The sequence below is a fragment of the Dasypus novemcinctus genome, chromosome 27, assembly GCF_030445035.2.
Source record: "Dasypus novemcinctus isolate mDasNov1 chromosome 27, mDasNov1.1.hap2, whole genome shotgun sequence".
NCBI classification, from domain to species: Eukaryota; Metazoa; Chordata; class Mammalia; order Cingulata; family Dasypodidae; genus Dasypus; species Dasypus novemcinctus.
Genome location: NC_080699.1, coordinates 51,495,341 through 51,520,928, shown reverse-complemented (window position 1 = coordinate 51,520,928; position 25,588 = coordinate 51,495,341). Strand labels below are relative to the sequence as shown.

At 38.0% G+C, this 25,588-nt stretch overlaps 1 protein-coding gene across 1 annotated transcript in view; it reads right to left on the bottom strand.

The window, feature by feature from the left end:
- LOC139437740 (extracellular calcium-sensing receptor-like) overlaps positions 1-24,548 on the bottom strand; it is a 43,426-nt gene extending 18,878 nt beyond the window's left edge. Inside the window, 3 exon segments of the mRNA XM_071212291.1 lie at positions 6,836-6,906; positions 11,845-12,023; positions 24,401-24,548. Of these exon segments, the coding sequence (XP_071068392.1) occupies positions 6,836-6,906; positions 11,845-12,023; positions 24,401-24,548 (398 nt within the window).
- Between the last annotated feature and the right edge of the window lie 1,040 nt (positions 24,549-25,588).

Genomic DNA, 25,588 nt, shown 5'->3' with positions numbered 1-25,588 from the left:
AAGATATTTTCTCCTCTATCAGTCAGCTGCAGTAACCAAGGACTTTTATCCAATTTACTATCTTTGGGGTAGGTAAGAGAAACCCTTCCCAGCTGACATTGCTTTGGTAACTCATATTTGTTAGTTTGGGTTCTTTATCTCTCTGAACCTCATCCTTTTGTGAGTTGTGTAGCACTGTCTTGTATTGCTGACCTCCAAAGCATTTCCTGAGATAGCTTTTCAGCTTTCTCCATTGTTTCCGTGAGAAAGTTGAGCCCTGCCTTGATACTCCAAAGTCATCTTCCTGGAACTCCTCTCTTAACAAAATGTTTTAAAGTTTTACCCATGCTGTTTTGTGTATCAATCTCTATTTCCTTATTTTCTTCTTACAGTTCACTTTGTTTTGTTTTACTTATTAGAGATGTTGTGGGCTTTTAGAGCCAACTTATTTCAAATAAATTATTACTACATACCACCCTATTATTAACTCCTTGCATTGTTATGGAAACATATCTTACAAACATGCAAGCACATCTTTCAAACTGGGGATGCCTAATGTTCTCAAACAGAGGGGAGGGTATCTCACAAGAGTAAAGCACAACATAGACCCTTATGCAGTAATAAAACCATTTATATTTGGACAGCTCATTATACAGCTATAGATAACTTATATTGTACTCAATTTGGAAAGAATTGAGGAAATTCAGAATAATCAGCTGATTATTTTTTGTATTCCTTAAAATATGTGAAAATACCATGTAAGGCATTCTAGTATTCACTTCTACTTCAGGTAACTGTATTTTTGAAGCAATTTTATTGAGATATATTCACAATAAAAATCTATCTATAATTTCTCCAAAATATACATTGAAAGACCATTAACATAATCATGGTATATTGTGCATTCAATACCACAAAACTTACAGAACAATTTCATTGCTTGAAAGATAAAAACTCCATTCTCATTACCAGTCACCTTTCAATCCCTCTTTCCTTCCCAAATCATCCATAACAACTAATTAAATTTTATCCTCATAATTTATTTTTAAATTTTATATAAATGGAATCATACAATATGTTTGTGTTGTGGGGCTTTTTTTCCTGAAAAAAACATCTTTAGCCATTAACAAACTTCTCTTCAGTTTCAAAGAAAAACAATCATATATGCAATAATAACAATATTGATATTTCACTTGAGATTATAGTTTGCTATAAAAGCCCAAGTTTTCTTTTTTTTTAGGTTTCCTTCTAATAATATGCATGGCCTTAAACATTCCCTTTCAACCACAATCATAGCCAAATAATACCACTGTCATTTACAAACACTATGATAGGTTTTTATCTTTCTATTCATTTCCAAAATTAACATAAATCTTTTTACCAGTTCTACACCATTTAAAAATAAGCTTTCAATTCTCTCACCTCATTCTATATTCTGGTGACCAATATTTAGTTATTGACTCTATGAGTTTACACAACATATTTAGTTCATCATAGTGCAATCATACATTATTTGTCTTTTTGTATCTGGCTTGCTTCACTCAACATTACATCCTTAAGTTTCATCCCTGCTTTTTCATATGCTTCATGATTTCATTTTTCTTACAGCTGCATAATATTCCATCATGTTTATATACCACTGGTTGTTTATCCATTTTTCAGTTGATAGACACAGGGGTTGTTTCCAATGTAGCAATTATTAATAAAGCCACTGAGAAGATCAGTGTGCAAATGTCTGTATATATCACTGTTCTCAATTTTTCTAGGTATATAAGAAAACAGAGGTATTGCCAGATTATGTGACTAAAGTATACTCAGATTACTTAGGAACTGAGGAAGGGTCCTGCACAGTGTCTGAACCATTCTACATTCCCACCAATAATGAACAGGTATTCCTATATCTCCACATCCTCTCAAACATTTACACTTTTCTGTCTTTTTAATATGCCCCACCCCTCCTCCTCCCACACTTTCCCACATTAGCATGTTTCACCAATGTAGCACATTTGTTAAAATAGATTAGCACATTTTGAAGCATTGCTACTAACCATGAATTGAAGTTTACATTGTAGGTTAAACTCTACACTGCACAATTTTATAGGTTTTGACAAAATATGTAATGGCTAGTATTCATCATTTCAATGACATACAGGACAATTGCAATGTTGTGAAAATGCCCCCATGGGCAACTATTCTTCACTCTCTCTATCTTCAAAACATCAGGTGGCCACTGCCTTCACACCAATGATAAAAGTTCTTCAATTGCTAGAATAATAAAACATCTAGAATAATAATAAGACTATTTTTTTTCATTGTTCATTGCCTAATCTTGAGTATTTTTGAATGGTGATGCCCACACTTTTTGTAATGGAGAGGGGGTTTAGTTCCCATGGGGCAGATGGATGCAACTATGTTGACTGGAGTTGTAGACAATCTCTGTTCCTTGGGATGGGCATTGTTCAGCATCATGTCCTTGGTATTTTTCTGGGTGAGCCCAATGAACAGGAAAGTAAGTGTTGCAACATTGCTGCAAGTCAGGGCTCAAGTAGCAAATGAACAGACCAAAGATTTATGTCTCCTGGACATACATTTAACATAAACAGTGCTAGTTACACATTCAACTAAAAGGAGCAGAAAAGCCACCTGTAGGGAAACTTTAAATGCGTCTAACTCTGTTAATATGTAGAAAATAAATTCCAAAGTAGGGCTCACTGAGAGGGTGCTGAATTCATGAGTTTGTCTGCCCAGTTTATAGTATGTAGATATCTCTTGAGACCTCAGGAGTCCTATTGTTTGAGGCACTTTTTACTGTGACAGTCAATGAGAACTTGTTGAGATGTGTGTAAGCATAACGTGTGGAATGACCTCCAGGCTTACTTCAAAATATCTTTGCCATAAAAAGTCATTGATATTTAATATTTCCCTCTGTTGTTCAGGTCTCTTTCCAAATACATCACTAGTTGGTGATTAGTAATAGTTCCTCAGTGACAAAGAGTCTTACCCCCGGATGTTATGAGTGTTTTTTAAATTTTCCACTTGTTTTTCTTCTTTGGACAACTGTCTTTTCAAATCTTTTCTCCTTTTTTTTAAAAATCAGGTTGTCTTTTTATTGTTGAGTTGTAGCATATTTTTTGTAACATGAGTAGTAAACGTTTACTGGATATGTGATTTTGAAATATTTTTTTCCCATTTAGTCAGGTGCCTTTATACCCTTTTAGAAAAGTCATTTAAGAAGGAAATGTTTTCAATTTTGAGGAGGTACCATTTTTAATTTAATTTGTTTTGTTTTCATGCTTTGGGTTTAAGATCCAAGAAAACTCAACATACCACAAATCTTGAAGAAATTTGCCTATATTTTCTGTTCTCATACTTTTATGGTACTCATGTTTATATTGAAATCTTTTTATTGATTTTGAGTTTATTCTTGTATGAGGAGTGAGATATGGTTCCTCTTTTATTCTTTCCTTAAAGATACAAAGCTCTCCCAATACCATTGGAAGGTTTGTCAAAAACCAGTTGGCCCTAAAGATGAGAGAATTTTTCTGGACTGTCAATTCTATTCCATTGATCAGTGCATCTATCTTTATGGCAAGACTCTTTTGTTTTGATCTCTGTGGCTGTGAAGTATATTTCAAGGTCAGGCAGTGAAAGAACTTCAACAGCGCTCTTCTTTTTTAGAATGTTTTTGGTTGATCAGCTGCACTTTCCCTTCCAAATAAATTAATTTCATTTTCTATTACTGTAAAGTAAGCATTTGGCACTTTGTTTGGTATTGTAATGAATCTATAAATCATTTTTGGTAGAATTGGCATCCTTCTGATATTTAGTCTTTCAATCAATAAACACAGTATACCTTTCCTTTTGTTTAGGTCTTCTTTGATTACTTTTGACATTGTTTTGTAATTTTTGAATACAGGTCCTGTTGCTCTTTGGTTAAATTGATTGCTAGGTACTTGTGTCTATTTGCTGCTATTGGAAATTGAATATTTTCTGATTTCCTCCTCAGATTGTTCAATATTAGTTTACAGAACCATTACTAATTTTTGCATGTGAATTTTATATCCTGCCACTTTGCTGTGTACACTTACAAGTTCAGGTAACTTTTTCATTGACATTTAAAATTTTCTGAATATATGATCATATCATCCATGTATAGTGAGACTTTTACTTCCTCTTTTCTTATTTGTATGCCTTCTATTTTCTTTTGATTTTCATTTCTTTAGCCCCAACTTCTAGCACAATTTTCAGTAAGTTGTGACAGTGGGCAACTATTCTTGTTACTGATGATAGAGGGAAATCGTTTAACATTTCCCCACTCAGTACTGATATTGCTTGTGTTTTTTTCATATATGCTCTTCATCATATTGAGGAATTTTCCCTTTAATCCTATCTTTCAAAGAGTTTTTCTTAAGATAGGACACAGGATTTTGTTGAATGCTCTTTCTTCATCGATCAAGAAGATAATGTGGTTTATTCCCTTCAATTTTTTAATACAGTGTATAATGTTAATTTATTTTCTTATCTTGAAATTTCCTTCCTGGCCAAGAAAAATTTCCACTTGTTCATGGTGTATAATTATTTCAAAATTCTGTCGGATTCTGTTTGTAAGTTCGTTTGTTTAATTTTGAGATTTTTTTTTATCTATGTTCTTTAGAAGGATTGGTCTGCAGTTTTCATTTATTGTAGTATCTTTATTTGGACTTGGTATTAAGGTAGTGTTGGCTTCATAACATATATTGGGTAAATTTTCCTCCTACTACCTTTTTTGGAAGAGTTTAAACAGAATAAATGTAGGTTATGAATTTCTAGGACCCTGTCCATTTCAACTAGGTGGTCTAATATGTTGGCTTACAGTTCCCACAATATCCTTTTTGATGATTTTTATTTCTGTAGGTTCTATCATAAGTTCTTCCTTTCACTTAAGCTTTTATTTATTTGCATTTTCTCTTTTTTTCACTTTAGTCTTTTTCAGAGTATTTCAATTTTCTTGATCTTCTGAAAGAAATAGCTTCTGGTTTTATTATATTTTTTGGTTCTCAATTTCATTTATTCTATTTTTTATAATTTCTTTCCTTCTGCTTGCTTTGTGAATCATTTGCCATTTATTTCCTATTTACTCCAGCTATCCATTTAAATCTTTGATTTTAGTCCTTTATTCTTTTTTAATATAATTATTTAGGGCTTTAAATTTCCTTCTCAACACTGCCATCACTATATCCCATAATTATTGATAAGCTGTTTTCTCATTTTCATTCTTTTCAATATATTACTAATTTCACTTACAATTTCTTCTATGACCTGTGAGTTTTCAGGCATTGTATTGCTTAGGCTTCACAAATGTATGAACTTTCCACTTTCCTATTATTGATATTCACCCTTATTCTTTATACTCTTAGAAGACACTTTGTACAACTTCAATCTTATTATATTTACTGAGACCTGCTTTTTAACCCAAATGATTTTCTATCAAGTTGTTCTATCTAATGATATGAGTGACATGTTGAAGTCTCCAACTCTCATTGCAGAGATTTCTATTTCTCCCTTTAGATTTGCCAGAGTTGTCCTCATGTATTTTGGGGCACCATAGTTAGGGGCATAGATACTTATGACTATTTCTTCCTGGTTGATTGTCAATTTTATTAATGTATCCTGGGGTTCTGCAACTCATAAGTTTTTTCATTTAATGTCTGTTCTATCTGATATTCTTATTGCAACACTATTTTTTGTTTATCATTTCTGTGGGGGATCTTTTTCCAACCTTACAGTGTCAATTGGTTTGTATCCCTGGAATTGAGTCTCTTATAGACAGCATTTGGATAGCTCATGCTTTTTTGTTTTGCTTTTTTTAAATCTATTGTGTAAGTTTATATATTTAGGATATACGAGGGATTGAACCTGGGACTTCATACATGCAAGCAGGAGCTCAAACCCTGAGCTACACTCACAAGGATCAGTCTTTACCTATTTTTCTCTATTTTTAAAGGAGCTTTAGATTACATAAATGTTCCATAAAAAACACAGGGAAGTCCCACATACTCTTCTCTCTCTCTCTCTCCCTCTCCCACATTGTTGTCCATTGACAATATCTTTTATTAATATGTAACATTTGTTACAATTAATGAACACATATTGAAACATTGCTTCTAAGCATGGTCTTAGTTTATAGTTTACTCTTGCACCACACAATTTTAAAGGCTTTGAAAAAATGTATCATCGACTATCTGTCATTGTATTAACATGCAGAACTACCTCAATTTCCCCCAAATGCCCCATAATACACCTATTATTCCCTCTCCATGCCTTCATTACCTCTTCACTGTCTTATATCAATGTTACAAGTTCTTTCATTACTAGAATAATAATAAGTCTACTTTAGACCTAGATGCATTACTTCCTTGTGTTTGTTCATTCCTCATTCTTGAGGATTTGAGGATAATGAGGCCCACTCTGTTTCCAATTAACAGGTGGCTTAGGCCTCATGGGTCAGATAATGAAACTGTCTGCCTTGCACATGTAGTAATAGATTCTCTCGGTTCTTGTGATGGTTGTTGCCCATCATCATCCATTTTTTAGTTTTCTTAGGTGAGTCTGATGAATGGGTGTTGATTGCAACAATGCTGAGCTTCAAGTTTTAACTGGAAAATGAAAATTCAGAAGATTTAATCTTTGGGACATATATTTAATAGGTATAATGCTAATTATAGGTTCAAATAAATGGGACAGAAGAACAATGTGTAGGAAAATTGAAAATGATTTTTAATTTGATACATTGGGGAGATAAGATATCATATATTGCATGGTAAGGCCCACTGAAAGCATGCCAATTTCTTAGGGTTGTCTGCCCTACCGAAAGTACCTGGAAGCCTCTAGCGTCCTCGGGTGCACCTGTTCGATGCACTGTTCACTGTAGCAGTCAGTGAGGTCCTCCTGAGACATGCATAAAGGTAACATATTGAATGAAGTCCTGACTCACTTTGTAGTCTCTTTATTTTGAAATTCATTTTTATTTAATATTTCCCCATTTGGTCAAGATCTTTTTCCAAATACATCATTATTGGTGCTTGGTAATAGTCCCTCAATGCCAGGGAGTCTCATTCTTGGGAGTCATATCACACATCCAGGGGAAAGTAGTAAATTTATTTGCTGAGTTTGACAGAAAGATGCCAAATTTGAGCAACAAAGAGGTCTTCAAGAGGTAATTTTTAGGCAATATATATTCCTAGGTTTAGTTTAAACTGCCAAGAACAAACTTCTTAAATACAATCATCAAAATCAAGGGCCTGGGGTATTGGTCTTTCGTCCTTCACTTGATACTGCTCATGTACTCAAGAGATTCTTTCCACTCTATGAGAGAATGTATTAGAACTCCTAAGGATACAAATTTAATATTCCATCAGTTATTCTGCAGGTATTCACCCACTGAGACAACACCATATGCCTTCATGAACACATTCACATTCATAGGGTACACACCTTGTGCACTTATCCCCATACATCCCCACAATACTGATGTCCCGCACCAATGATCCTCCACTGCCAGAGTTGCAACCCTTCTGCAATACATAATCTCCCCCCAAACAAAGCAAACCAAAAACATAAATACATACATACATACATAATTTTTTTGCTTGTACCTTTCATCGCTGTTGGTCTATTTTCTTTTCATACATTGACAATTTCTTCTGCATGTTCTCCCAAGGTCTTATTTGTTTCACTTAACTTCCAAAAAGTTTTGGTTATAGAAAGTCACATAGAAAATATAGGGGATTTCTATATACCACCCTGCCACCCCACAACCTCCCATACCAATAATATCTTGCATGAATAAATTTCAATTATTACATTTGATGAACAGATATTGAAATATTGTTACTAAAGATGATCATTGGCTTACATTATGGTTTCATTTTCCTTTTTTCTTTTTATAGGTTCTAATGGCCTGTATCTATCTTGGCAAGATCATATAGATCAATTCCATTGCCACCCAAAATGGTCTATATTCCACCCATTCTTCTCCCCACTCTCCTCAGAACCTATAGTAACCATCATTTTTTCAATTTTTGAAGAATTAGGTTCATAGTTAATGAATTCATATTGAGGGCTTGACATGCAGATCTGTTTTCTATTATTAGGGGCTACTTAACTTCTCAAGAGGTTCTTACTCCTCTATTTGAATCTGTAACAGTACTACCTAGGATGGGAGTTTAATAATTCTAGTTTATGGCATGGTTCTTCACCCACTGAGATAACAATCCATAAATTATAGAATCTTGCCCCAGGTGCACCCTTTCACACACACACACCCTCAGCTGATGCCCTGCAATAGAGGCCATTCTAAGCCATATTTTTTCAAAATATAAAATATTCCTACCATTGTAGTTCCATCCACGTATCCATAAATCAACAGAGTTCATGTGTTCCTTCTTTCAACCGTCCCATCAGTTTCATGGATAATTCATCCCAATACTCCCGTACCCTGCTCACCTTCACATCCCTGCAATATCAACCCCACTCACATTCCTGCACCACAATCACTCACTTCCACTGACAAAACACCCCCTTACATCTTACCATGGTTTTCCCCCATACTGAGAATCATCTGAACACACTCCACCAACTTTCTTTCTCCTGATCACCTATCTTCCAGACTCTACCTCTGTACGTCTGCTCAGTATGCTTAGGTCATATCAATGACATCACGCAATATATGTCCTTCAGTGACTGGCTTATTTCACTCAACATAGGCCTTCAAGATTCATCCATGTTGTCACAAGATTCATCCATGTTGTTTCACTCCGTCTTGCAACTGAGTAATATTCCATTGAATGCATATACCTTATTTTGCTTATCCATTCATCTGTTGTTGGACATTTATGCTGCTTCCAGATTTTGGCAATAGTGAATATTGTTGCAATATGCACAATGAGCATGTGCATATCTGTTCATGTTTCTGCATTCAATAATTCATGTATATACCCAGAAGTGGGTATTCTATAGTTAGTTTCTGGGAGGAACTGCCAATTCTCATCCACAATTGTGGCACCATTCTACATTCACACTAACAGTGTGTGTGTATTACTGTTCCTCCTCAACCTCTCCAACACTGTAGTTCTCAGTTTTTAATAGCTGCCAGTCTAATAGATGTAAAATGAAACTACATTGTATTTTGGATTTCCATTTCTTGAATATCTAGTAATGTAAGCATTTTTCCTGTGGATGTTTTTAATATATTTTATTTTTTTAAAAGAAAGAGATTACAAAAATAATGCCCATAAAATACAGGAGATTCCCATGTGCCCTGCTCTCTAGCCCTCCCACATTTTCTCATATCAACATCTTTCATTAGTATGGTATGTTTGCCACAATTGAAGAACAGATCTTGCAGCATTGCCACTAAGTGAGGACTATAGATTATATTGTAGTTTACACTCTCTCCTGCACATTTTTGTAAGTAGTTACAAGATACACAGTGGCCTGTATCTGTTATTGCAATGTCATTCAGGACAATTCCTTAGCCCTAAAAATGTCCCAAAATTACACTTCTTTTTCCTTCTCCTTCCCCTTAGAACCTCCAATGGCCACTGCCACCATATCAGTGATAAGAGTTCTTCCATTGCTAGGATCACAATAAGTTTATTGAAGGATAACAAGAAGTCTATTTTAGTCCATTGTTCATCCCACAATCCTGATGATTCTGGTATGATGATGCCCACTCCAACTCTAATTGAGAGGGGCCTTAGATCCGAGGGGCAGATGGATGGGAGTGTCTTGCTTGCAGTTGCAGACTCTCTCTGTTTCTTGAGATCGTTATTTGAATCATCATCTCTTTGTTATTTGTCCTGAGTGAATTCAATATACTGGAGAGTAGGTCTTGCAAACCTGTTGAGATTCTGGGTTCAACTTATATGTGGACAACCCAACGATTTAAGTCCCTTGGTCAAACATCTATCAACTCTAGTATTATCAGTTCAAACAGAAGGAACAGAAGAGATATAGTTAGGGAAACCACCACTGAGTCCAACGTATCCATGTGTATTTCCTCTTTGGAATTGTGTCTATTTAAATCTCTTGTCCATTCTTTAAATGGTTTGTCTTTTTATTTTTTGGATGTAGGATTTTAAAAATATATCCTTTATATTGGGACCTTAATGGATAAATGGATCCCATATATTTTCTCCAGTTGGGAAGGCTACTTTTTCACTTCCTCAACAAACTCCTTTGAAGCACAAAAATTTTAATTTTTTGGAGGTTCCATTTATTTATTTTTTCTTTTGTTACTCATTTGGGTGTAAAGTTTATGGAAGTTTATGAAATCATTTCCAACTATTAGATCTCATTGCTGTTTCCTATATTACCCTCTAGTAGTCTTGTGATCTTGTTTTTACATTTAGGTCTTTAATCCATCTTGAGTTAGCTTTTGCTTACTACATAAGACAGTGTGTCACTTTTTGTTTTTGATATGCATATCCAGTTTTCCCCACACCATTTGTTGATGAGGCCATTCTGTTCCAGTTCAGAGAGCTTGGTAGGCTGGTCAAGTATCAGTTCATTTTCTAAGTGAGGATCTATATCAGGACTTTCAATTTGGTTTCATTTGTCAGAGATCTATCCTTGCAGATTTGACCACTGTAGCTTTGTAGAATGGTTAGAATTCAGGGAGTGTGATTCCGCCAATTTTGTTTGGCTTTTTATTTCAATATATATTTGGCCCTTCAGATTACCTTGCCCATCCAAATAAATTTCCAACTTAGCTTTAAGAATTCCATGAAAAGTTCTGTTGCAATTTTCATGGGATTGCATTATATCTGTAAAAACAATTTGTGTGGGACAGATATCTTAATGGTGTTTCATCTTCCAATGCATGAACATGAAGCTTTCTTCCATTTATTTAGATCTTTGATTTCCTTTAAAAATGTTATGAGGTTCTCTTTGTACAACTCCTTTATGTCATTAGTAAAATTAATCCCCGATAATTTGATCTTCTATTATTATTGTAAATTTAAATTTTTTCTTGATTTACTCCTCAGATTGCTTATTTTGAGTGTACAGAAAAGCTTCACATTTTTGTCTGTTGATCTTATATCCTGCCAATTTTCTGAACCCATTTATCATCTCTAGAAGATTTATTGTTGATTTTTCAGGGCTTTTTATGTAGAGGACCATGTTATCTGCAAATGGTGAAAATTTTACTCCTTCTTTACCAATTTGGATAGCGTTTATTTCTTTTTCTTGTGTAAGTACTCAAACAAGTAATTCTAATACAGTGTAATATAAGAGAAATGACAGTGGGCTTCTGTGTCTTATTTCACATCTTTTGAGGTAAATTCTTTAGCCTTTCACATTGAGTATTATGTTAGCTGTGGGCATTTCATATATAAGCTTTATCATGTTGAGGATGCTTTATATTTTGATTAGGGAGTTTAATCCATTCATATTGAATGACATTACAGTATATCCATTATTTACTTCCATGATTTTATTCTTTAATTTTATTATGTCATATCTTCTCTGAGTCCAAGTTTCTCCACTTGTGGTTATCCTTTTCAGCCTTCTACACTCTTCTGCAATACTCTTTCCCTGTCTTTTCTTTCATTCTCTAAGACTCACTTCAATAATTCCTGCAAAGGCAGATTCTTTTTTATAAACTTTCTTAGTTTCTGTTTTTTTGTGAATATTTAAAAATCACCTTCATATTTAAAGTACAATTGCCAGAAAATGAATTCCTGATTGTCAATGTTTCTCTTTGAATATCCTAATAATATCATTCCACTACCTTCTCTTCTCCATGACTCCTGATGAGAAATATGCCCTAAGCATCAGTTATGGACATCAATTATGCATGATGTTTTGCTTCTCCCTTGTTACTCTTAGATTTTTCTCTTTATCTTTGAAGTTTAAGTAGTGCATGTCTTGGAGTAGGTCTATCTGTTGGGATACACTGTGCTTCTTGAACATTTCTTTAATGAGAGTTGCAAATTTTTCAGCCATTATTTCCTCAAATACTCCAACTGCTCTTGTCCCTTTTCTTCTCCTTCTGGAACTTCCTTGAAAAAAATTTTTTTTCACTTATGTTATGATTTTACTCCCTGAGCCCTTGCTCAATTTTTTCCCATTCCATTCTCTATTTTCCTTCAATTTCAGTTGATGTGTATTCTTTCTTCCATCATTTTGAGTCAACTGTTGCATGCTTTTAATGTGTATTTTTGTTTTTTATTTTTAATTTATTGAAATATATCACTCATATATATACATACATAATAAATGTATAATAGTTGTGAACTTACAAAACAAACATATATAACATCAAATAAACATATATAACATCTCACCCTACCATCAACCACTTGCATTGTTTTTAAACCTTTATAACTAATGATTAAAGGGCATTGTCAAAATATTACTACTAAACAAAGTATTTTTTTCCTAACCAATCTGATTACTATTATCTTTATATCATTTATATATGAACATACATAAACAACTAACTGTATAGTAAAGTTGTGAACTTACAAAGCAAGCATGCCTAACATCATACAGGGGTCCCATACTTCAACCCTCCACCAACAGCTTGCATTGTCATGAGAAGTTTATTACAAACTATGAAAGAACACTTTCAAAATCTTACTAATCATAGCTCTTATCTTACATTTGGTGTGTTTTTCTACCAACCCACCCTATTATCATTTTTTAAATATATATATTTTTTATGACAGAAGTTGTAAACTTACAAAACAATCATGCACATCTGCAGAATTCCCAAACAACACCCCTGCATCAACACACCACAATGTGGTGTGTCATTTGCTACAGATAAAAAAATATCATATGATTATTGCCATGTCCATAGTGTACATTTGGTTCACATTTTCCATACTGCCTCAGTATCAACACAGTACATCTTTTGCATAGAGGCAAGACTATTATATTATTACTGCTAACCACAGTCCATAGGTCACTCCAGCTATATTTTTCCCATGCTTCTCCACATTCCCAACACCCTGCAGTAGTGATATACATTTGTTCTAGCTAACAAAGGACAATTTTTCATCTGTACCATCAATCACAATTCTCACCCACCTCTTAGTTTACTGTGCTATTCAGTTCCTAGATTATTCTCAAGCATTCTGTCAATTGGCATTTACATAACTAGACTACCATTTTCAGTCACATCCCCATTTATAAACTAGCTCTTACTCTATGTTACCATCTACTCTATACATTTCCACAATTTTACAGTAAAGCTAATTAAAACTTCTACATACATTAAATATCACTAGTCCACTCAGTCCTTCTTTTATCTCTTTTAAGATCCACCACTTACCACCAGGTCTTGAAGATATTTTCCAATAATTTCTTCTAGAAATTTTATGGTTCTTGCTTTTATTTTTAGTTTTTTTTATCCATTTTGAGTTAGTTTTTGGATAAGGTGTGAGATAGGGGTCCTCTTTTCTTCTTTCAACTAGGGATGTCCAAGTCTTACAGCATTATTTGTGAATGGAATATTCTGCCAGAGCTGTGTGAGTTTGACAGGCTAGTGAAAAAATCACTTGATCAGACCTGTGAGGTTCTGTTTCTGAACCATAATTTTTTTCCATTGGTCTATTGTGTCTGTCTTTAGGCCAATACCATGTTGTTTTTATCACTATAGGTAGGTATTATGATTTAAGGTCTGGAGATGAGGGTTCACTTTTCCTTTTTATGATGTTTCTGGCTATTCAGGACTTCTTACCCTTCCAATAAATTTAATGATCATTTCTTCAATTTTTTCTTTAATGCTGGTGTTATTTTTATCAGGATTGCAATAAATCTGTATATCAATTTGAATAGAATTTACATCTTAATGAGCATGAGCATGGAATGTTCTTCCAGTTATTTAGGGTTTTTTTAATTTGTTTTAACATTGAGTTGCAGTTTTCTGAATACAAATGCTTTACATCGATGATTAAGTTTACTATTTGTGTTTTATCTGTCATATTTTATTTTCACCACTCTTTTCACACTTTTAGTTACTTTTATTGATATAATCTTCATTTCTAGACTCTCTTCCAGGTCTCTCTCTCTGTTGTCCTTTCTTTTCAGGCTCTAGCACACCCTTTAGTATTTCCTGAAAATCTGGTCTCTTGCTTAGAAATTCTCTTAGTTTCTGTTTATCTGTGAATATTCTAATTTTGCCCCCATTTTTGAAAGACAGTCTTGCTGGAGATAAGATTCTTTGCTGGAAGTTTTTCTCTTGTAGTACCTTAAATATCTCAGACCACTGTCTTCTTGCCTCCTTGGTTTCTGGTGAGAAATCAGCACTTAATCTTATTGGATATCCCTTATATGTTATGCATTGCTTTTCTCTTGCTGTTCTCAGAATTCTCTCTTTGTATTGGCCTCTGACATTCTGATGAGTCTGTGTCTTGGAGTTGGTCTATTTGGACTTTTTTTGCATGGGAGTACGTTGTGCTTCTTGGACATAGATATCTATGTCCTTCAACAGGATTGGGAAATTTTCTACCATTATTTCTTCAAATATTCCTTCTGCCCCTTTTCCCTTCTCTTCTCCTTCTGGGACACCCATGACATGTATGTTTGCACATCTTTTGCTGTCATTTAGTTCCCTAAGACCTTGTTCAAGTTTTTCCATTCTTTTTTTTTATCTGTTTTTTGTATGTTCACTTTCAGAGGCTATTTCTTCAAGCTCACCAATCTTTTCTTCTGCCTCCTTAAATCTGCTATTATAGGATTCCACTGTTTTCTAATTTCATTGATTGCATCTTTCATTACCATAAGATCTGCTATTTTTCTATGTATGCTTTCAAATTCTTTCTGCTCATCCAATGTCTTCTTAATATCCTTAATCTCTTTAGCTATCTCATAGAATTTATTAAGGAGATTTGTTTGAACATCTATAATTAGTTGTCTCAACTCCTTTATGTCATCTGGAGATAACTTGTTTCTTTAACTGGGCCATAGCTTCTTGTTTTACAGTGTGGACTGTAATTTTTTTTGGTGTGTTCACATCTGGCTTACTAGAGTATTTTTTCTGGGTGTGGTTTTTTCCTTTAGTTTAGGGCTTCCTATCTTTTCTCCCTTGCTGATTGTTTAATAGGAGCTAAGCATGTGGTTGGTGCCATAGCTGTGGAGGCTCAAGCTGCCCTCATTGCACTAGGGACCAATGAAGCTTCTTCCAACTTTCTCCTTTGCAAGGGATAGGGACAGAGTCACAGCGTGTGGAATAATCCAGGTCATGCAGACCTAGACCGTAGTTGCCTGGAGAGAAAGATGAAGCTTCACATCCCTATCTCCCCTGCCTGGGGCCAGGATGGAGCTGCAGATGTGGGTAGCAATCTATACAGTGCAGGTCCAAGATGGCCGCAGCTGCCCTGGTAGACTTCTGATTTTCAGTCTATGCCAACCAAAGTTCCCTGTATAGGCTGGTGCAGGGCTCCTCAGCCTCTTCCCTGCCAGAGGATGGGCTGAAGCCTAGGTGGGCTGCAGGCTGATCTGCCTGAAAGAAACTGGTTCCTGCCGACACTGAGAGTGTCAGTCAGCCTGGCTTCCCCTCAGGCTCAGGCAGAGTCAAAATGGTGGCTACTGGCCTCTTTCTGACTTGGGCTGGTTCACACTCTCTTTCTGATTTGGGCTGGTTCACATCCCAGGGTTATCTCTTAGCCAGTCAAGTCTACCAATCAATAGCTGAAATCAGCAGCCAACCGTCTCCTCCTTCCCTGTTTTTGGGAAGTGGAGCTTCCAATTCCAGCCACAGAATAGCTCCTGAGGCGGCTCATGCCACCAGACTAGGATAATCACCGGCCTCTGCAGCTTGGTTGGTAATTTCCCAGAGAGGCTGACGCAGGTCCCAGCAGCTTCCTCTATGTTGGAGGTGGCAATGGTGCCTATGCTAGAGTTGCAATTTGACCTGGATGGAAAGAAGCCAGTCCCCACCAGCACTGGGATTCTCAGTCCAACCCACTTCCCCTCATGCCAGGTGTGAAGTTAAGATGCAGCTCCTGGCCTCTTTCTGACTTGGACAAGCTCAAACCATAGCTGTTCTCGGGATTATATTGTAGCCTGCTGAATTTACACATCAGTAGCTGAAACTGGTGCCCAACCATCTCTCCCTCCCCCATTTTGGGGAAGTGGAGCTTGTGTTTTATTTATTTATTTATTTTTTTAATTATTTATTTATTATTATTTTTTAATTACATTAAAAAATATGAGGTCCCATTCAACCCCATCGCCCCCGCCCCCCACTCCCCCCACAGCAACACTCTCTCCCATCATCATGACACATCCATTGCACCTGGTAAGTTCATTTCTGAGCATCACTGCACCCCATAGTCAATGGTCCACATCATAGCCCAGACTCTCTCATGTTCCATCCAGTGGGCCCTGGGGGAATCTACAATGTCCCATAATTGTCTGTGAAGCACTATCCAGGACAACTCCACGTCCCGAAAACGCCTCCACATCTCATCTCTTCCTCCCGTTCCCCACACCCAGCAGCCACCATGGCTACCGTTCCCACACCCATTCCACATTTTCTCTGTGGACATTGGATTGGTTGCATCCATTGCACACCTATGTCAAGTGAGGGCTTAGATTCCACATGGGTACTGGATGCACTCCTCCCGCTTCCAGTTGTAGACACTCTAGGCTCCATGTTGTGGTGGTTGACCTTCTTCAACTCCATGTTAGCTGAGTGGAGTAAGTCCAATAAATCAAAGTGTAGGAGCTGAAGTCTGTTGAGGCTCTGGGCCTGGGTGTCATATTATCAGTCCAGAGATTCAAATCCCCTACATATATCTTAAACTCAGCACCAACTACAATTCCAATAAAGTAGCATGCAAGTCTTGTGAAAAGAGATCCCCTCTGAGTCCATTTCCATCACGCAGAAACACCAGCTCCAAAGAAGGGCCATCTGTCATGGCAGTGAACCCCTTCTGCCATGACCATAGAACCCGTGGGTCTCTTTATCCCTCAAAAGAACCAATACCTGGGGTTGTAACTACCTTATCTGTCTCTTAGACACTGTTCAGTTGTACATAGGGGTATTCCTTCTGACAACCTCCAGACTCTTTTTTAGAGACTCACAGCCTTATAATCTCATTTCTCCTTTCCATTTCCCACTTACATTAGGTCAAACAGCTTCCCGAAGTCATGTTATTATATGTAGACAGGTATATTCTGCTGTTCCGCATTGAATCTTTAATTCAAGGTCATTTTCTAGTTGCTTCTTCAGCTGGTATGTGGTAGTGATCCCTCGGTGCCAGGGAGGCTCATCCCCGGGTGTCGTGTCCCACGCTGGGGGGAATGCATCACATCTACATGCTGAGTTTGGCTTTGAGAGTGGCCACATTTGAGTAACATGAAGGCTGTCAGGAGGAAACCCCCAGGCACAATGCTACTCTAGGCCTTGTTCTTATTGCAGGTGTATAGGCTCAAAAGTGTAGCCATTAGTATCAAGAGCCCACTGTTGGGCCCTCCTTCCTTCCTGGTTCTTGCAGTTGCACCTGGAGGATTGCCGCTGCTCTCCCAGGGCCCACAACAGAGACCCCCCAGCCAGGAGCCCAGTACCCCCCCAGCTGTTGTTTTTAATTGTTTCCACTATGAGTGTATATAGAAATTACCATATACCCTGGGCATATGCCCTGTATAACTCCCTGTCAACCATATATATCCTGTCAATAACATCCCATATCAGTATTCCTCCGCTGCCATTGTTGAACCACTCTGTGATCCAAAACTTCCCATAAAGTGAATCCCAACATAATGTCAGCTTCAGAAGAGTCTTAGATCACCGAAATTCATATATACAATATACAGTATTTCCCCAGATCCACCATAAAACCTTTTCCCTTCCACAGCAATAATCTTTTAACTTATTCATATCATATTTCCTGAAACTGATGTACAGATTCCAAAACTATAGTTTTCAAACAAGGTGACATTTGTGCTTACTATGTGGTCCATACTTTAGGTTGTACAGTTTTCTATATTTTTTAGTTATCCTATGTTTTGTCTTATGGTTTTCATTATTAGTCTGTCGTCCCCTATATGTTTTTGGTGTAATATTAGCTGTTTTATATTCATCCTCATGTACTCTCACATAACTCCTCTTTTGCCCCCTTATTTACCTTTGTTCCATCCATTCCACATCCATTTCCCCCCCTCCCCTTAGGGCCCACAACGCCTGCCAATCTAATGCCCTGGGAGCCGTCCTTTCTCACGAGAGATACAGTTCTCTCTATTCGACGGCATTAGTCTTCCCCAGGATATGGGTCCACCCCACCCAATGGTAGAACCCACCTTGGCAAAATGAGCCTTCAGCTATTCCCTCCGGAGTCTGTCCCGCATCAGACCATACCCCCTGAGCGTCCTAACCAGGTAACCCTCCTACTTATACTTTGATACGTTTTACTCAACATTTAGTTCTCAACGAACTTCTGACACTCTCCCATGTTCGTATGTTGCCCCTCCCTCCCACCTATTTCTTGGACAATATTACCCCTCTTCCCATCCCCAGCCCCCCTCAAACCCAGAAAACCCCACCCGAAGGTAACCCCTTGCCCCCATTTTGTCCCTTCTTTGTGCTCATACTTACCGCCAGCTCATCACAGATTCCACCCCTGCAGACATTAACTCACATCCTTCCTCCACCCCCCGATTTCCTGTATGCCACTTTTCCAGACTCTAGCTCTCTGAGGCAGTTAACTTATTTCATATCATTGAGGTCATATAGTATTTGTCCTTCAATGCCTGGGTTGCTTCACTCAACATAAGATTCTCAAGGTTCATCCATGTTATCACGTGCAATTGTAGTGTATTGGTTCTTACAGCTGAGTAGTATTCCATTGTGTGTATATACCACATTTTATTGATCCACTCATCTGTTGATGGACATTTGGATTGATTCCAACTTTTGGCGATAGTGAACAATGCTGCTATGAACATTGGTGTACATATATCGGTTTGTGTCCTTGTTTTCAGATCTGATGGGTATATACCCAGCAGTGGTATTGCTGGGTCATATGGCAAATCTATGGATAATTTTTAGAGAAGCCGCCAAACTGTCCCCCAGAATGGTTGGATCCTTCTGCATTCCCACCAGCAATGGATGAGTGTTCCCCTTTCTTCACATCCTCTCCAGCATTTGTATTCTACTGTTTTTTTCATGGCTGCCAATCTTATGGGAGTAAGATGGTATCTCATTGTCGTTTTGATTTGCATTTCCCTGATAGCTAGAGATTTGGAGCATTTTTTCATGTGCTTTTTAGCCATTTGTATTTCTTCTTTGGAGAAGTGTCTGTTTAAATCTTTTTCCCATTTTTTAAATGGGTTGTTTATCTTTTTGTTTTCAAGATATATGAGTTCTTTATATATGCAAGTTATAAGTCTCTTATCAGATATATGGTTGCCATATATTTTCTCCCATTGTGTAGGTTCCCGTTTTACTTTCTTGACAAACTCCTTTGAGGTGCAGAAGGCTTTAATTTTGAGGTAGTCCCATTTATCTATTTGTTCTTTTGCTGCTCGTGCTTTTGGTGTGATATTCATGAAGCCATTTCCTATTACAAGGTCCTGTAGATGTTTCCCTACACTGCTCTCTAAGGTCTTTATGGTCTTGGCTCTTATATTTAGGTCTTTGATCCATCTTGAGTTGATCTTTGTATAAGGTGTGAGATGGTAATCCTCTTTCATTCTTCTACATATGGCTATCCAGTTCTCCAGGCACCATTTGTTGAATAGGCCATTCTCTCCCAGTTGAGAGGGTTTGGTGGCTTTATCGAATATTATATGGCTATATACATGAGGTTCTATTTCTGAACTTTCAATTCGATTCCATTGGTCTGTGTGTCTCTCCTTATGCCAGTACCATGCTGTTTTCACTACTGTAGCTTTGTAGTATGTTTTGAAGTCAGGAAGTGTGATTCCTCCTATTTCGTTTTTCTTTTTCAATATGTCTTTGGCTATTCGGGGCCTCTTTCTATTCCAAATAAATTTCATAGTTAGTTTTTCTAGTTCCTTAAAGAAGGCTGTGTTGATTTTTATTGGGATTGCATTGAATGTGTAGATCAGTTTTGGTAGGATAGACATCTTAATAATATTCAGTCTTCCTATCCATGAACAGGGAATATTCTTCCATTTATTTAGGTCTTCTTTGATTTCCTTGAACAATCTTGTATAGTTCTCGATGTATAAGTTTTTTGCCTCTTTAGTTAAATTTATTCCTAAGTATTTGATTTTTTTATTTACTATTGTGAATGGTATTTGTTTCTTGATTTCCTCCTGATCTTGCTCATTATTGGTGTACAGAAATGCTACTGATTTTTGCGCATTGATCTTATAACCTGAGACTTTGCTAAACTCATTTATGAGTTCTAGGAGCTTTGTTGTAGATCTCTCAGGGTTTTCTATATAAAGGATCATGTCATCTGCAAATAATGAAATTTTGACTTCTTCCCTTCCAATTTGAATGCCTTTTATATCTGGTTCTTGTCTCAGTGCTCGAGCAAGTACTTCCAAGACAATGTTAAATAGGAGCGGAGACAATGGGCATCCTTGTCTTGTTCCTGAGTTTAGAGGGAAGGATTTCAGGATTTCACCATTGTAAACAATGTTGGCTTTAGGTTTTTCATACATACTCTTTATCATTTCAAAAAGTTTCCTTGTATTCCGATCTTTTGGAGTGTTTTTATCAGGAAGGGGTGCTGTATTTTGTCAAATGCCTTTTCTGCATCTATAGATATAATCATGTATTTTTTTTCTCTCAATCTGTTTATATGGTGTATTACATTGATTGATTTTCTTATGTTGAACCATATTTGTATACCTGGAATAAATCCCACTTGGTCATGGTGTATAATTCGTTTAATGTGTTGTTGAATACGATTAGCAAGTATTTTGTTAAGTATTTTTGCGTCTAGGTTCATTAGAGAAATTTGTCTGTAATTTTCCTTTCTTGTGGTGTCTTTGTTTGGCTTTGGTACTAGGGTAATGTTGGCATCATAGAAGGAATTAGGCAGTGTTCCTTCTGTTTCAATTTTTTGGAATAGTTTCAACAGGATTGGTGTTAGTTCTTTCTGGAATGTTTTGTAGAATTCACCTGTGAAGCCGTCTGGCCCTGGGCTCTTCTTAGTTGGGAGATTTTTAATGACTGATTCTATCTCTTTGCTTGTGATTGGTTTGTTAAGATCATCAATTTCTTCTTTCGTCAGTATGGGCTGCTTATGTGTTTCTAGGAATTTGTCCATTTCCTCTAAATTGTCATTTTTGTTGGAATATAGTTTTTCAAAGTATCCTCTTATGATAGTCTTTATTTCTGTGTGGTCAGTGGTGATATCGCCTTTCTCATTTCTTATTTTGTGTATTTGCATCTTTTCTCTTTTTTTCTTTGTTAGTCTCGCTAAAGGTTTGTCAATTTTGTTGATCTTCTCAAAAAACCAGCTCTTGGTCTTGTTTATTTTTTCAAGTGCTTTCTTATTTTCTATTTCATTTAGTTCTGCTCTTATCTTTGTTATTTCCTTCCTTCTTCTTCCTGTTGGATCACATCGTTGTTGTTTTTCCAATTCCGTCAAAAGTGCAGTTAGTTCTCCAATTTTTGCTCTTTCTTCTTTTTTGATATATGAATTTATGGCTATAAATTTCCCTCTCAGTACTGCTTTTGCTGCATCCCATAAACTTTGGTATGTTGTGTTATCATTATCATTTGTTTCAAGGTAGTCATTGATTTCTTTTGAGATTTCCTCTTTGACCCAATGTTTTTCTAAGAGTGTGCTGTTTAATTTCCAAATCATGGTGTGAAGTCTGGGTCTCTGCCCCTTGCAAATTTCCAGCTTCACTCCACTGTGGTCAGAGATATTGTTTTGTATGATTTCGATCTTTCTGAATTCATTAAGCCTTTCTTTGTGGCCTAGTATATGGTCAATCTTGGAGAATGTTCCATGTGCGCTTGAGAAAAATGTATATCCTGCTGTGTTTGGGTGTAATGATCTATATATGTCTATTAGATCCAGCTCTTCTAATATACTGTTCAAATGTTTTGTTTCTTTAGTGATTCTCTTTTGAGATGTTCTGTCCAGAGTTGATAGTGGTGTATTAAAATCCCCCACTATAATTGTAGATGCATCTATTCTTTCACTTAGTTTTTCCAGCGTTTGCCTCACATATTTAGAGGCGCCCTTGTTAGGAGCATAAATATTTATGATTGTTCGATCTTCTTGACAGATTGTCCCTTTCACTAAAATATAGTATCCTTCTTTGTCTCTCACAATTGTTTCGCATTTAAAGTCTATTTTGTCTGATATTAATATAGCTACTCCTGCCTTTTTTTGGTTGTTGTTTGCTTGTATGATTGTTTTCCAGCCATTCACTTTCAACCTCCATGAGTCTCTGGGTCTAAGATGTGTCTCTTGTAGGCAGCATTTAGATGGGTCGTATTTCCTTATCCAGTGTCCCAGTCTGAATCTTTTGATAGGTGAGTTTAAATCGTTGACATTCAGTGTTATTACGTTTAGAGAGTTATTTATGGTAGCCATATTTTGGTTGGATTTGTGTTTGTTATATTTTGTTTGTATTATTTTATTTTCCCCTTCTATTTTTGTCTTTCTTGTTGCTTTTACACTCTCCTCCATCTCTGACTGTCCTGGTTTTTCCTTTCTTCCTGCAGAACTCCCTTAAGAATTTCTGGAAGGGGAGGTTTCTTGTTGATATACTCTTTCAGTTTCTGTTTATATGTGAATATTTTGAACTCTCCATCATGTTTGAATGCTAGTTTAGCTGGATAGAGTATTCTTGGTTGGAAATTTTTTTCCTTTAGTACCTTGACTATATCATACCACTGCCTTCTTGCCTCCATCGTTTCAGATGAGAAATCAGCACTTAATCTTATGGAGTTTCCCTTGTATGTGATGGTTTTCTTTTCTCTTGCTGCTTTTAGAATTTTTTCTTTGTCTTGAGCATTGGATAATTTGACAAGTATATGTCTTGGGGTGGGCCTGTTGGGGTTTATGACCAGTGGAGTGCGCTGTGCTTCTTGGATATGTACATCTGTCTCTTTCAGTAGATTTGGGAAGTTTTCATTCATTATTTCCTGCAACATTCCTTCTGACCCCTTTCCCTTCTCTTCTCCTTCTGGAATGCCTATAATACGTATGTTTGAGCGTTTTGCATTATCATTCAGTTCCCTAAGTCCTATCTGGATTTTTTCTACCTTTTTATTGACCACTTCTACTATCTGTTTGATTTCCAATGCACTGTCTTCCACATCACTAATTCTCTGCTCTGCCTCTTCTAGTCTGCTGATATTTGCTGCAAGTGTATTTTTGATTTCTTGAATTGTGGTGTTCATTTCCATCATATCTGTTATTTTTTTGCGCATGTCTGCAATTTCCCCTCCAAGTGTTGTCTTCACGCTGTTAACCTCTTTCATTACTTCATCAAATTTGTCGGTGATAAATGTTCTGAGATCTTTCATTGCTTGTGCGAAGTCCTGCCCCCCTTCCTGATTTTTAGTTTGTTGATTGGATTCAGCCATGTTTTCCTGATTACTGGTTTGATTTGTAGATTTTTGTTGCTGTCTTGTCAACATTTTTTCTTGACGGGTTTAATCAGTTCCTTAGCTTCTTTGTCTAGTCTTGGAGATTAATTAGCTGTAGTTTTTGTGTAAGTGTTATATCTTCTCTTTGTCACTTTGTTCTTCTTATTCCAATTTCTTATTGCTAGTTAAGCTCACTTTAAAGGAAAGTATTAGTGCTGGGAAAAGGCAATTGTGTAAGGAAGGAAAAAGTGTGTAGTAGTATTGGTGATATATGTTAACAAAGCAACAATATGAGTTCTGGGAGGATGGAGGTTAGATCATGTAAATTGTGTAGAGTTATAGTAGTAGGAAAGTACCTATAATGAGGTAGATGACTGAATATGGGAGGAATGTGGTACGTACTAAGAGGCTATTGTTTTCGTGAGAGAGGGAAAGAGAAAAGAAAGGTAATAGTTTCAGGGACGAATACCAGATGGAAAACTAAACAAAGGTATTAGAAATTAAGAGTTAGACACTTTGTGGATCAAAGAAAGGGAGATGGAATATAGGAGAGATAGCAGATGGTGGAGGATATCAAGTTGTAGGGGAAAGGGGATAGTGTAGATAGGCTAAATCTATTCACAGAGAAATGAGGCAGTGGAGGGTGAGGAAACCCAGCAAATGTGAGGTATTTCCTGTAGGACCTATTGTATTGTTAAGATAAAATAGTATAAGAAGAATATTGGGGACAAGAAAGAGAGGATTTAAAAACAACAACAACAACAACAAAAAATAAAAAATAAAAAAAATATAAAAAAAAACAAAGAACAAAGAACAGAAACTCCGCCGCCAGGCTCGGCAGGGCTCGGCTGGGCTCAGCTGGGCTCGGCTGCGCTCGGCTGGGCTCGGCTCCCCCGCCTGCCGCCTGCCGCGGCTCGGCTGGGCTCAGCTGGGCTTGGCTTTCCCGCCCACCGCCCGCCACGGCGCAGCGCCTCGGCTCTCCCGCCTGGCGCGGCGCGGCTGGGCTCGGCCGAGCTTGTCTGGGCTTGGCTCCCTCACCCGCCATGGCTCGGCTGGGCTCAGCTGGGCCCGGCTGGTCTCGGCTTCCCCGCCTGCCACCTGCCGCGGTGCAACTCGGCTCTCCTGCTCGCTGCCCGCTGCGGCACGCCTGGGCTCGACCGAGCTCGGCTGGGCTCGGGCCCCCCGCCCGCCGCGGCTCAGCTGGGCTCGGCCGGGCTTGGCTTCCCTGCCCACTGCCCGCCGCGGCGCAGCACGGCTAGGCTCGGCTGGGCTCGGCTGGGCTCGGCTCCCTCACCTGCCGCCCGCCGTGGCACAGCGCGGCTCGGCTCTCCCGCCCACCACCCGCCGCAGAGCGGCTGGGTCCGGCTGGGCTCGGCTGGGCTCGGTTCCCCCGCCCGCCGCCCGCCGCCCGCCGCGGCCCAGCGCGGCTCGGCTCTCCTGCCCGCCGCCCACCACGGCGTGGCTCAGCTCCCTGGCCCTCTGCCCACCACGGCCCAGCTAGGCTACCCTGGCCACCGCCTGCCGGGCTCGGCGCGGTGCTAGCTGCCTCGACTCCGCCTACCCAAGGAGGGAATCCTCCACACAGTAGCTGGGATCTCCGTGTATATTTCACAGACGGATCCTCTTTGTTACCTTCCCTCCAAATCGATGTCCAGACACCTCCGGACCAGTAAAAATCCCAAAACAGCCCGGTCCCAAAGAGTCTCCGACGCCGCCCAGCCGATTCCCCCTAGGAGCTAGTAACCAGGAAGTTCACTCATCCACCATCTTGCCTCCTTCTCCCCTGTTTTTTATTAAGCCTCAAATCCCCCTCTATTCTACTTGGCACTCCATGCTATGTCTGTAAAATATACTCCTGACTTGGAAGAGTAGTTCAGTGGTCTGGCAGTTTGAATCTACCTTCAGTCCTAAATGGATCTCTGGGATGTGGCCTTTCCAGGAGCTTTCTGGTAACCAATACTTCTCTCAGAAAAATGTCGGAAGTGGAGCTTTTGATTCCAGCTGCAGAACAGCTCCCGAGGTGGCTTGTGCCTCCAGTGGAGGATGGGCACCGGCCTCGGGGGCGTGGAACGTTCTACTTACAAG